General features: G+C 48.9%; 1 protein-coding gene across 1 annotated transcript in view; it reads left to right on the plus strand.

The window, feature by feature from the left end:
- The window catches only part of FZD3 (frizzled class receptor 3), a 66,777-nt gene that overhangs the window by 2,046 nt on the left and 50,606 nt on the right, over window positions 1-14,125 (plus strand). Inside the window, exon 2 of the mRNA XM_012724816.1 lies at window positions 1,180-1,726. Within this exon, the coding sequence (XP_012580270.1) occupies window positions 1,538-1,726 (189 nt within the window). The 5' untranslated portion in view covers window positions 1,180-1,537. The remainder of the gene's footprint in view (window positions 1-1,179; window positions 1,727-14,125) is intronic.

Consider the following 14,125-nt stretch of genomic DNA (forward strand, 5'->3'; position numbering starts at 1 on the left):
GGGGGTGGGGGGTGAACTGGGAAAATTCAGCAACTGATTTGGTGTCTGCCAGTGGTGCTCTCTGCTGAGTGAGAACCTATTAGATTGCAGAAGTTGGGTCACGGACGGTCCGTGCGGGAAGGACGCGTCTTGCTCTGCTGGGGCCGGGCCAGACCCAGGGCTCCGGAGAAGCTGTGTGGGCCCAGCGTTAGCCTGAGTCCCTGAGAACTTCCAACCTGAACTTCTGATTCTCTCCCAACTTAGGCTTTTCTCTAGCAAACACAAAAATATCCAGTGCGTATGAAATAAAAGCAGATTAATAAAATCACAGAAGCAAATGAAAGTGTGCTAACTTAGACCGATCTTCTACTCCAGCATGCGCCCAGCCGCACCAGAGACATACATTTTTACCGTGCAAAAGGTGGGGCAAGGGAGAGATTCTAAGGCCCAGTGGGAACAATTACTGGGGATGCTGCCCATGGTTGCTGTGACTTTTTAGGGGCGGTTTCAGTTCCCTGGTAACAAACAAACGCTGTCCAAAGAGATGCTGTAGTGTTGGGCAGAGGTGCTGTAGGAGTTGCCACTTGCCAGTTCCGTCTTGGTGGATGAAAGTGTCCTCTGTGTCGGCTACACTTCAGTCACAAAGCCACCTCATGTTCGCCTACCTGTGTGACCCCCCAAGTCACTCGTACCATCGTGATAGAGAAGTGATGTTTTTAGGATGAAAAATTCTGAATTCTGAATTCAGAATTCTCACACAACTGCTGAGAAGTGTGTCTTCATACTTTTTGATTTAGTGGTATTTCACCTGCCTAATAGTGAATGTAAAAATCCACAACTAATGTTCAAGCACATGCGATAACTCTGAAGCCCAGGGGCTTAGGTGATAAATGTCAGATGTTTAGATGGTCTTTAGGGCAGTAGCAAAAATGTATCAGTTATACCTTGTGGCAAATTTAATACTGAGTCATAGACAAGAAGTTAATCGGTGTGTTATTAGACAGCTGAGGGAGGATTTGCCTTTAAGTGTCTCTAAACCACAAAATCCCGAGTAGTCAGTGGATAGAAAAGCAGCTGCTTTCTGTGTATTGAGCTTGAGTTCCTCAATTTTCTGAAGTTCATCAGTGATTTTAATATCAAGTCCCTAATATTTTGAGAGGAAACGACTAATTTCTCTCATTTCTAAAAAATGCTTTGCAGATATTTCAATCAAAGGAAGAATTAGCTCTTCTCCTAAGATGGAATCTGTTGTTTGGGAATGTGGCTGATCAGCTCGGTGTGTCGGCCTCCTGTGCCTGTGCCATAAAATGGAGAAGAGACAAGATGATGTCAGTTTCCCCTATTGTGAAACAGAAGACAAATGCCTTTTGTGAGACCCAGCTGCCAGACCTCTGACGGGGCGCAGTATCCAGCTGTTTGAAGCCTGCAACACTGCGCTAGAGAAGAGGTGCTTTCTTCAAGCAGAGAGCTGCAGGTGTGCCGAGGTGTGCAGGTGTGCACAGGTGTGCTGCACTCATCGAGAGGCTGATCATCAGAGTCTCGGCCAGATCCAGGAAGGATGGCCACGAACTGGATCGTCTTCTCTCTTTGGCCCTTGACTGTGCTTGTGGGGTACATAGATGGGCACAGCTTGTTTTCTTGTGAACCTATTACCTTGAGGATGTGCCAGGATCTGCCTTATAACACTACCTTCATGCCTAACCTTCTGAATCACTATGACCAACAGACAGCAGCTTTAGCGATGGAGGTAAGGCTGGATTTATTCTTGGAGGAGTCTCAGACAATGATTCTGTTGTCCTGTTACGATGCTAAAGTGTGTTTCTGATAAACAACACGGAAAGAATAGGTTATTTTTCACTACCTCTTGTACTAGAACATTAAGTACTGAGGGGCAAATTCTAATAGATTGAAGAAATCTCACTAGAGAATATGACCTTGACTTTTTTTTTTTTAAGATTTATTTATTTGTGCATACAGAACTGGGGTACAGGCCAGAAGCTCAGGGTCGGCTTCACCAGAGACAGAGTGGGGAGCAGAACAGGCAGATCGACGAAGTACACTGCTGAGGGGAGCAGCGGGTGGGTCAGGAGAGGTCTGCCACGCCATGGGGTCTCCTCCGGGGCAGGCGGGAATCGAACTCATGCAGAAGAGGCTTTAGCTTCTTTGTGCTGTGCTTTAACCCGCTGCACCACCAGGGAGGGCCCGACCTTGACTTTTTTTAAGAACTTATAGTTATATAAAAAAAACTTGGAACGTGAGGGATAATAGCCATTCAGAAGTTTGAAATTGTTAGCGTTTTGATAGGATATGTATCTTTTCTGTCATTTGGCTGATAATAAAATTTTAGATTCAGAGCAGACTATAATAGTCCTCACAATCATGTCAGTAAGTAGTGAGAGGAAGGTGATTTTGAAAAATCGTGTTCTTTTGTTCAACTTTGAAGTCCATGGTTTCCACTAATTGAATTTTCTCAAATGCTTAAAATGATTTCCTGGTTTTATCACTTTCAGTCCATTTACGAATGCTCACGCCCAAACAACAAAAAAGCTTTTGTTCTGTGAGTTATCTTGTCCTGACCTCTCAGTATTTGATGAAAATTTGTGGCCTCACATGACGTTTTGGAAGGGTCCTTCTTCAGGCTCTTTTGAACGACTTGGGAAGTTACGACACATTCGTGGGTACCGTTAGCGGTCGGTTTAAATGGCTGGAGTTGGGGAGTGGAGTTGGGGACAAGCAGAGCGGGCGGCAGTGGGGTGCAGGCCTCGGAGCTGGGAAACCTGCTTGGTTCGGGTGCCGCCGCTTTCTCGCCACCATACTTGGGCAAGTTACATGCACTCTGCTTTCTTTCGTTTCTGCGCGTGAGCAGCGGCACTTCCCGGCTCTGTGAGGCACCAATGGGAACGGGTGCCTGCGTGCTGGGCACAGGCCAGCGCGCTGCACAGGTGGGGGTTCGGTAACCCCGTCGGGTAAACGAGCCCACCGGGCACACGCGGGTCAGAGGCTGTTTCGTGCTTCGTCTTCACTCTCTACGACAGCGCTTTCCGCAAATGGAAGCAGCCTGTGTGCTTTGGAATTCTTCATTTTATGGTAAAGCTCAGAGGTTCGTTACTTCCACAGAGACTGACACATCTCTGGGAGAGCTGGTAGAAGTGTCATTATTCACAGGTTTTGAAATGTGGAGGGTAGCTTATAGACTCCAAATATTTGAAACTGCTGTAGAGGCTGAACAAAACATTTCCTGCTCTCCTCTGGATGAGTACGTGGGGCCTGACTGCAAGGGAGGCCTGCGGTCGGCTGGCAGGCTGGGGTGGGTGGAGGTGAGTATTGGTTCATTCAGGAATTTGGTTCCAGGCATGGTCTCCCTGCGGTGTATTAAAGTAATTTTTTTTCTTTTTTTAAAGATTTATCTATTTATGCATACAGAACTGGGGTACAGGCCAGAGGTGCAGGGGTGGTGAGAGGATTTACCAGTCAGAGTGGGGAGCAGAACAGGCAGATCGATGAAGCACATGCTGAGAGGAACAGGGTCAGGAGAGGTGTGCCGCGCCCTGTGGGTCACCCCCGGGGCGGGGATCGAACTCGTGCTGAAGCAGCTGCAGCCAGCTTGCAGTGCTGCACTTGCACCACCAGGGAGGGCCCTAAAGTCATTTATTTTCTTACAGAAAGTGAAGGTAGGAGTACCTTCCTACCTTCGTTTCTCCTGTCATCAGTCTTAAAACTGCTCTAGAAAGCAAATGGGGTGGTTGGAAGCAACTGAAAAGGAACTTGCACTGTTCAGCTCAGCTTTTGGTGCGACCGGGAGCCACTGGCAGACTCTGGACACGTCACTTATCATTCCTGGCCCTTGGCTTCTTCGATTGTGGACAGGCAGAAATAGTAAAGGTACCCGGAAGGGCTGTTCGGGGAATGAAAGGTTGCTGATGTAGCCAGCAGGATGTATGGCCCACAGTAGGTGACCTGCAAGTGCTAACTCTTTTTTTTTTAAGATTTATTTATTTATTTATGCATTCAGAACTGGGGTACAGGCCAGAGACCGAACACCGCGGGGATGACAATCGAGATGAAAAAAAAAATGTGCAAAATGATGTAGCAGAACAGGCAGATGGACGAAGTCCACTGCCGAAGTCCACTGCCGAGGGGAGCAGCGGGCGGGTCAGGAGAGGTCTGCCGCGCCCTGTGGTCACCCCTGGGGCAGGCGGGGATCGAACTCATGCAGAAGTGGCTTCAGCTTCCCAGTGCTGTGCTGTACCCTGTTGCGCCCCCAGGGAGGGCCAAGTGCTAATTCTTTTGCAAACACCTGTGGGAGAGCGGTGGGAGCTGAGGAGATGGGACAAAGGGACACTTAGGGCCAAGGAGAGACTGGATTCCGCGGTGAACTTGGGGGGGTACACGGGTAGTGAACTTGATGGGGTACGCGCACACTGCTCCTCGTGACGTGCAGTTGAGGCTTATATCTTACCCTGCAAGGCAACTTCACTTTGAAAACAAGAACCCTCCCCAACCCCCAGATTCCATTTCCAAATAACCCTTACTAGAAAGCCCATGTATTTGCTCCGGACGAATGTGCATCCCAGTTGTGGGCTCTGGGGCTTCGGCTGTTGGCCGGGGAGCTGCTGCCACCCCCTCCTCAGCCCTGCCCAGGGGACCCGGACGAGGCTGCTGCTGTCTGCACAGCGCCATCCCAGGAGAGCGCTCACACAGGCGCGCCGAGGGTCTGGGGGGCCCGGAGTCAGGGCGCGGGGATCGCTGTGGCACGGCTGTCTCCTCAGGCAGTGTGCGAGCCGATTCCAGACAGCGGCCAGCACACCCTCAGGTGGGAGCCAGGGTCCTTGGAACCTCACAGGAGCCCTGGGTGAGTGTCCGCCAGCTCTCGCTGAGAGCGAGGAACAAGTCCAGCGTGTTCCGGGGTGTTCACGTGGTCGGGCGCGTGAAGGGGAAAGACGCCCTCCTAGGCGTGGTGTCCTTCAGCAGGCCCAGAGCAGGGGCTGTGCCTGTTCGGAGGTTGGGTGAGCTGGAAGGCGGGCCTGGAGCAGAAGAGTACCTGGGAGTGGGTTGGGGTGCCGCAGGGGAGGGGCCCCACAGTCTGGGCGACCTCAGGCTGACGTACTCACCGCCAGCCCGGGGGTGGGTTACCTGATGTGGAGAGGATTCGCGGGCCAGACTGCTTTGGAATTGGAAGCATCTTTTTTTTTTTATTAATATATTTTTAAAAATTATTACAAAAGTTTATTTTTACATCATTTTGCACATTTTTTTTTTTCATCTTGATTGTCATCCCCGCGGGTTTCCCATCACCAAATCACCCATGTGCCATCACCATAACCCCGTGCATTTCCCTCCCTGCCCCCCCATTTTTAATCCCATTCCCCACTCTACCCCCACAAAATGTCTCTGATATATGGTTGTTCATTATTTTTGTTATTTTCTCGCCTGGTCCATTATACTCCTGCTATGAGCGAAACCATTCGGTATTTTTCTTTCTCTTTCTGGCTTATCTCACTAAGCATGATCTTTTCCAGCTCCATCCAAGTTGCTGCAAAAGACATGTGTTTCTCTTTTTTGGTTGCTGAGTAATATTCCATTGTGTATATGTACCACATCTTTCTAATCCAGTCATCTACTTTTGGGCATTTGTGCTGCTTCCATGTTTTTCCAATTGTAAATAAAGCAGCGATAAACATGGGGGTACAGGTATCTTTTTCAATCAGTGTTTTTGTGTCTTTTGGGTAGATACCTAGGAGTGGGATGGCTGGGTCGTAGGGAAGCTCCATGTTTAGCAGTTTGAGGAACCTCCAAGCAGTTTTCCATAGTGGTTGTACTAGTTTGCATTCCCACCAGCGTGCAGGAGAGTTCCTTTTTCTCCCCATCCTCACCAACATTTGTTGTTGCTAGTTGTTTGAAGATGTGCCATTCTCACTGGGGTGAGGTGGTATCTCATTGTGGTTTTAATTTGCATCTCCCTTGGAATTGGAAGCATCTTTAAATCATAAATGAGAGAAACATCAAGTCATTAAGTGGGATCAGAAGTTCCTTGCTAATATGTTTCTTTCTCTAGCCCCACCTTTCAAAACATGCTGACCTGTATGCAGTACACACACTCAATGTTTGTAAGTTCTTAACTTGAGGTCTTTTTCCTCTTTTAGTGACTTTTGATGGAAAAGAAAATACTCTTCATTCCCAAGTTTCCCAAACCATTTGGAACTGTCCACGTGGTTTTGGGGAGCTGTCCAGCATAGACAACGGTGGTCAGGATTATCGTTAACAACCCATAATGTTATTAGGCGACTGTGGCCTTGGTGGTAAGGAAAGTGAGCTGAGCAGGCTTTCCCCTTATACTAATAACTCCCCCACCCCCAAATAGGAAAGGACAGCTTAGGGGAAAAAGCACTGAAACAGAGAGGTTGCGCCCTGCCACTAATGAGTTCTGTGACTTCCGTGTGTGTTGTTTGCTGTAGTAGTGAGTTTTCCCTGTCCGTTTTGCAGAGTTCTTGTTCAGATCATATGATGCCAGTGTTGTGTGTACCGAAGGACTCTGGGGGGTGACAGTGCTGTGTGAACGCAGAACGTTTTTCTTTGTTTGTGGTCACCTGCTTAATTTCAGTTGGTGTGTAGAATCGGCAGTTTTTAATGTCTCTGCAGGGTTGACTGCTTGTCTACTCGGCATCTTCTCAAGAAGCCAGATTAGCTGTGGGATAATCAAAGGAAGAACTCTGAGATAGCACAGGAAGCTGGGAGCAGGGCAGACACTCGTGGGAACAGTCTTAGGCCTGAGCACCCCGGGGCCCTTCGGTTCATGAAGAATGAAGCATGTTTGAACCAGCCTCCCAGTTATCCAAACTCAAATTTTGGCTACTTTTTTCTTTTTTAAAGAACTTTGGGTTATGGAAAATGGCTGTTATATAGAACTAGACGCCACCTACTCCCAGATAGCTGGAGTTTAATGTCATGTGCAGTCATCCAGCTTCAGGAGTTAGCGACTGATAGCTGGTTTTATTTCATTCATGACTGCTTGACCAATTGGGTTCCTTTAAAGCAAATCCTCAGTACCCATAAATATTTCTGTGTATCTCTATAACAAGTAAGGATTCTTTCAAATTACAGAAGCACAAGCACTTTTATCACTTTTTCAGTATCATCAAACAGCCAGTTAACATTCAAATCACTCTGTTTATCCGCCCAAGTAAGGAGCCATGCACTGCATGCAAGTGTGTCTCCTTGGCCGCTCTCTCTTTTGTAAAAGATGTATTTATTATGCACACAGAGCTGGGGTACAGGGGAGAGGCGCAGATGCGGTGAGAGGACTCACCAGAGACAGAGTGGGGACTACTGTCATTAGGAACTTGGAGAATGATGATAATCTAATGTCCTCCATCTCTCAGCTGAAATTGCTTAGAAACAGAAATGTCCTCTTATTAGCTGTTAGACTCCCGAGTTATGCTCAGGTAGTTTCTGTAAAACAGGTAATGCCTCATCGTCTCCTTTATCAGTTTCAGGTTAGTGACTTGCTCTCCTCCAGAGGCTCCTCCTCCACTGAGCTCTCTGTCCTGAGTCCTGAGGTCGCCATCACGGTGCACTCTCGGGCTCTGGCACGCTCCCGTGTTCCTGGCCCCTGGCGTCTCCTGCTGGCTCTCGCTGCTCATGCCTGGTCATGGGGTGTCTTACGGTGGTCACTGGGTGGTTTCGACCCCTTCCTTGGGTCTCTGCTGCTTTCTGGCCTTTAGGTAGGCTCCACGCTCGGTTTATAACATTCGGTCTGAAATCCTGAACTCGCACTTTCTCTGGGGAGCACGCGCCCCTGAAGCTGGCAGTGATATTAGAGACGCTCGCTGGGCCCTGAGCGAGAGGGGCGAGGACCCGTCTGTGGTCTTCAGCCCCTAGGCCACCTCAAGCACAGGCCAGGCAGTTCTACTCTGTTCTTTAAGAAACCACATCAAGAGTTGATACTTTCAATTCAAATACTGTCACAGAATCTGTTTACTGCTTCAAAAATGCTTTCTCTTTTCTCATACTGAGGCTTTTTTCCCCCCACATACATGTATCCTTTCAGAATACAAGCAATGTTGCGACTCAGTGCATGGCTACTGAAAAGCTTAAGATTTCTCTGCACTTCTTTGTCCGTAGGGATAGGTGTGGGTCTTCCTCACCAGGGGTTAAGGTCTTGAAGCTAAGCACCTCCTTTTGTGGGTTACACTCTGCACACGGGTTCCTATGTTTGATTCTGATTTTCAGGAACGACCGCTAAAAATTGTAAATATAGTATATATTTAAAGTGTGTATATAACTTCGGTTTTATCTGTGTTCTTTCACCTTTCCTTGACATAGTGTTGTAATGTTTTCTTTGCATTTTTCACGTGACAATATAGCCTGAATATTCCATAGTGGCGTTTCAGATACTTCTATCAAGAAGATTTCTTTTAATCGTGGCAAAACATACATAGCCAAGTTCACTGTCCCGCCACAGTTAAGCATACGGCTCAGTGCCTTTTAGTATATTCTCCGTGTTACAGTCATGGGTGCTGCCCATCTCTGCACGTTTCAGCTTTGATACTAAACTCTGTACCATGAGGTCGTCATCCCCGCTTGACCCGCAACGGCCCGGCAGCCGCCACTGCCTCCTCCCGTGAGTGCCGTCCACAGCTGCCCGTCCCTCGACCGGCTTCCTGCACGTAGCGTCTGTCTCCGGGGCTTGTCCTTGACGTGGTGTCGGGGTTCCTGCCTTTTTCAGGCCTAGGGGTGGTGCGTGGCGTGTGGCGCGTGGGGTCCACGTTCTGTGTCCGTCATCCGTGATGACCTGGCGGCTCGGCATTTCGTTGTGCATGGCGCTGCCCGGAGCCCAGCAGCTTGTCTAGTGTGGGAGAGCGTCACGCCACCAGTGGTGCTTTCATGTTGTTTGATATTGTGCACGGCCAGCCAGCAGTTGTCCACAGCAGCTGCTCCTGGCGCAGAGCGTTCTAGTTTCTCCACGTTCTCACCCGCGTTCTAGTTTCTCCACGTTCTCACCACAGCTTGTTGCTCTCTGCTGCTAATCCTGTTGGTTACTATGTTTCTGGTGGCCGGCCTCCCAGTGCAGTGTTGCCGTCTTTTACCCCCCTCCCCACGGGTGGCAGTGGGTGGCTGTTTGTCTTCTGCGGTTGAACGCAGAGCCGGTCCTTCTCATGCATGCCCAGCAACCGCCTTTCTCAAAGTAGCTGCAACATAGATGCTGGTGTTAGTTAACGTGTCGGTTCCTGCAGAGGAGGCCGCATCACGGCCCCGGTGTTGTGCCCGCCACTGGGCACGTACAGAGGGTTGTGCGTGGTGGGGACGGAGGTGCCCCACTCTGAGAAGCCACACACCGTGACTCGTCCCCACCAACAGGGTGTGAGCTCACGTCGAGTGGCGCAGAGTGAAGCCGGCGTGCCTGCATCGGGCCCCTAAACCTCCCCCTGAGTAAGCTCGTCATCTGGGCCTATCTAAACTTTCGTTTGATTCGCAACATCATTAGGCAGAAAAGAGGGGGAGACAAGACACTGTGTGGCACCACGGTGCTTTTCTGGGAGAAAAGCCTAGCGTGTTCATGCAGGCCGGGCGGCGGCGTCCGAAGGCAGGCCTGCCGTGCCTGTTCCAGACCGGCGCTCTGCGTGTTCTTTGTGCTTCACTAAATGTTGTGCCTTCTGCAGTCTAGCAAGAAACACATTGTGCTTGAAGTAGTAAGGCGAGTATAGGAACTGCTGTTTTAGGTCTAGCTCCCAGCGGTAGTAGCCAGGGCCCAGTATTTATTACGCACATTTTGAGTGAACGCCTGCGATAAGGAAGAAATTGCGAAATGTGACAACAAAGCCCCGAAGTGCTGGAGCGTCAGGAGAGAGCAGGATCGTCGAGGAGGGGTCAGGACCACAGACCCCACGGGCAGCGGAGTCGGGTGTGAAGTGCACCGCGGAATTCCAGACATACGTGTATTTTGCTGCTGTTGTTTTAAGGGAACAGTAAGCCTGTGTATCAGTCATCCACATGTTGTCCGTAGGCTTTTTAGGAAGTGAAATTTCCTTGATGATACTTAGTCTTGGAATTTATGGTTTACAGCTTTAAAACGCAGGCCCTGTCTAGCGGATTTACTTCCCTTATTTTGTTGGGGTTAATATTAACAAGGTGACTTTCCCTAAGCAGACGGAGCCTCGCGGAGCAGCTTGAGAGTCTGTGTGACAAGGGGACCAGCCAGGAACTCAGAAGCTTCTAAGTTGAAAATTGTGCACACGAGTAGTGGAGGATTATTGCATTCGGTTACTTCTGATTACTTCTGATTTAGAAAATGATCAGCGGCTCTCAACTTTTTAAATGGATTTTTATATGATAAACTACTTTAAAGGAATACCTTAAATTAAATTAAATTAAATTATTACGTGGGGTGGATTTTGGTTTTATAGTTTGAAGCTGACCGTAATTCAGAACTGTTCCCAATGTTTGCAATCTTAAAAGTTTCCTTCCTAAAGAGGAGTCTGACCTTAGGGCTTGCTCTGGGAACTCTCCTTTGTCTTTTGATAGCTATGGTCCTGTGAGGATGGCCCATTTTTGCAAATGAATTTACTAGAAGACAGTAGGAAAGTATTTAATATGCCATCACTAAACTTTTTTTTTTAATTAAGATTTGTAAAAGGAAATCAAATCTATGGGATACAAAGTCGTTTAACAAACCTAGACATTTTTTTGTTCTATAAAATGATTCTCAAAGCTTTAGACTTTCTCATTAGGACTATTTTTATTACAGAAGAGTTTTTAAAAGACCTTGATTCTAATTACTTCAAATTACTCTAAAAAGTTGTCTTATGATAACTACCACTTCTAGTGTAGCTCTGAAACAGAATGAATATCACTTCTGAATTTTCAAGGGCATTCCACCTATGGCTTCCCACTCAGCGAATTCAGTCGTGACACCCCCAACTCAGCAGGACACGGTTTCTGTGGTTACGAGTCCTTTGTGGAGGGACAAAGCTTGGAATTCGGATTCTCATGAGTCAAATTTTGCCCTTTGACTCTGTCTCCTTTTCACAGCCCTGGCGAAGCTGGGCCTGCCGCTGTCTTGAAGGCCTGTCTGCCTGCGGGTTCCCATGGTAACGGGAATGGAAATCTGAAAGGAGAGAGCTCACAAAGGCTGGGTTGATTTGAATTTGAACAAAGAGTGGAAGGTCCGGGTAGTGCACCTTTGTTGTAGAAACCAGAAGTTTAAATTTTGGAAGTTACTTTTCAGTTTGTAAACTTGCTATACACTGCTCTTGATTTAGCGAGCAAAGTCCTGTCCGAGGAAGTACTGGGTAAGTGTCTTTAAAATCTCACCAGCTGAAGTTCCCTTTTGCTCCTTCACAGAAACTGCACCATAAGCATTGATCCTCAGCTTTGTGTGCCCACGCGCCTTCAGACCACTAAAAGTGTTCGGGTTCAAATCAAGTCGGTTTGCTTCTTGGAAAAACGTTAATGTTTTTGTTTCTGCGTAGCGGCTGTATTGGCGTGGGGCCTGTGTATTGTGCCGTCTGAGGTGCTGGGCTCCATGAGTTTGGACACGGGTATATGCACCCCTGGGCCGTCACACCGGGATCTGGAGCCGGGCCCTCCGACTCTGCTTCAAGCTACCTCTGATCTATTACTGTGGAGTTTTTATTTTCTAGAACTTTGCAAAAGTATAAGCATAGAATCTCTTTTCCACATCTGGTTTCTCGTGGTTTTGAGATTGTCCCGTGCTTAATCTTGCTTTTTGAAAACATCAGCCCCGCTGACTCTTCGCCCTTGATCTCTGCGTGCTGGCACTGCTGCCCAGCCCTGGAAACGGTCACTCACTGGGCCTGGCATTGCCTTACGTGTTACTGTTTATGGGCTTCTAAGACTGTTTTACAGACGAGAAAAGTGATGGCTTAGAGAGCGGCCAAGGGGCCCGGTGGGTTAGTTTAGGGCTGCTGAGAAGCCAGCCTTGGGCTCCTGGCTCTCTATCTTTCCCGCTTCCTGACTTGGGGCAAGTTACTTTTCTTGCAAGTGTTATGAAATGGGGCTGATAACTGTAGTGCACCTTTGGGGGCTGTTGATGGGGCCGAATTAGATGAGGATGTAAGGCAGCCAGCTCTGGGGGTCCTGGCTGTCGCTCAGTGGGAGCAGACACCCGCACACTGCTGAACGCATGCCGTGACTGAGCGTCAACTTCCAGCTGTACCCGAAAACATTTACAATACTGTCAACAAATGCTACTCTAAGTCAGAGTGAACACATGCAATCATGCAATTAAACAAATTAATTAAAAATAAATGTATAGCTCTAGGCTTGGTGTCAGCAGCACAGAGTGTCACTCGGGTCACTTTTGTGACTCTCAGTGGGCCTCACAGCAGGAGGACTGGTTCACATAGTAAAACATCCTGGTGTTTCGTGCATTGCTGATGACCAGTCAAGTTTGAGACCTAAGACATAGTCATATGCGTTACTGCAACCTTTAGTCTTAAGGTCGTTGTTCCAGCTTCACAGGGAAGGTGTGTTTTCCGCTCAGTCTTTCCGCAGCCCTATGTCTGTACTGTCACACACCATTATCCAGTCTCAAAACCAGGACGCCGACATTGGTACAATCTGTAGACCCTATCTTATTTCCGTTTCCTCGTGTACTCACTTTCCTGGGTGTCTTTAAGGTATGTACGTGTGAGAACTCGGCAGCTTTATCACACGAGTATGTTGGAGAGTCGCTGCTACGGTTAAGACAGAGAAGTGTTGTAACCCGGACGGAGAGGTCACAAGACCAGAAACTGGAAGTGGGGGTGGAAAGGAAACATGCTTGAGTGTAGGGGCGGTGGGGTCTGGCAACGGTGAGTCATTGCAGAGGACTTCTTGACATCAGCAGTAGGTGCTGACCGGGGGAGGCTCGATGCAGGGCCCTGGCGGACAATTACGGGTCCTGCAGATGAACCCGTCGGCCCTGAAGTGATTACTTCAACAATAGGTCAAACAGTTCACAAGGGAATGACCCCTCTCCCCAACAGCAGCACTCCAGCGGAACAGGTCCTGGCCTGGCCCGGCTAGCGTGTGCCCGTGCCGGCGGGCGCCTCTGCCAGGCCCGTCCCTTTCCACGGCAGGAATTAGCCCCCGCGCCCGCTGGGTCAGCGACCGGGTCTTGCCCTACGTGGTCCCTGCTACGCTGTGCTGTTGGGGGTCACCTTTGCCTGTGCCCATGTCTTCATCTCCTTGGCAACCACGCCGTGTGCCACTCAAAGGGGAACTCTGAAACTTTCTCAGAGGGAACCCGCGGACCCCACTCAGTGGATGCCATCACCTCATCACCTCATCACCCTAAGGGGCTCCCTGGTGCCTCCTTTCTCCTTCCTGGCCTTTCCTAACCCCAAGCAACCACTAATCTGTCTAACCCCTCTCTCTGCCTTTGCAAGGCTGTGACGTAAATGCGGTCGTGTCCTTTGAGGCTGCTTTTTTTCACGCTGCTCTCCAGATTCCCCAGGTTGGTTGTCAGTGTGTCAGTAGCTGCTGTTTCCAGCTGACGCTGTTCCAGGGAGCATGTCTCGTGTAGGCAGCCACTCACGGAGGGCACTGGCTGCTTTCCAGCTCTTCGCTGCCACAGGTAAAGCGCAGCAGGCACAGGGTTTCTTCTGGGCGGGCAAGTGCCCGGGTGGATGATTGCGGGATCGGATGAGGCGCTTCCATTTGGACTTTTAAGAAAACAGCTAAACGCTCTCAGTGGTCTCCCAGGCTTACATCCGCGCGGCAGTCCAGGGCCACCCGCTCCTCAGTGCCTGTCCAGTCCCGTCTTCCCTCCTCTGGCGCACACGTGGGAGCCCCTGAGGCCTGAATCTGTTTCCCTGGTAGCTCGTGATCTGAAGCCCCCTTTCATGTGCCTGCTTGCCATCCTTATGTCCTCTTTGGTGAGATGTCTGTTCATGTCTTTTGTTCATTTTCCAACTGAATTGTTCCTTCTGAGATTTCATAGTTTTCTTTATATATTGCAGATACAAATCGTTTGTTAGATCTGTGGTCTGCAAATAGTTTGTCCTTCTTGTTTTTTCATTCCTTAACAAAGTCTTTAGGAGAACAGAGTTTTAAATTTTAATGAATCCTAGTTGATTAAAAAAAAATATAGGTTGAGCCTTGGGTGTTAGTTTTAAGAACCTTCGCCTAACTCTGGGTGTGGAAG

This window comes from Condylura cristata, unplaced genomic scaffold (assembly GCF_000260355.1).
Source record: "Condylura cristata isolate star-nosed mole 26May11 unplaced genomic scaffold, ConCri1.0 scaffold00014, whole genome shotgun sequence".
Lineage (NCBI taxonomy): Eukaryota > Metazoa > Chordata > Mammalia > Eulipotyphla > Talpidae > Condylura > Condylura cristata.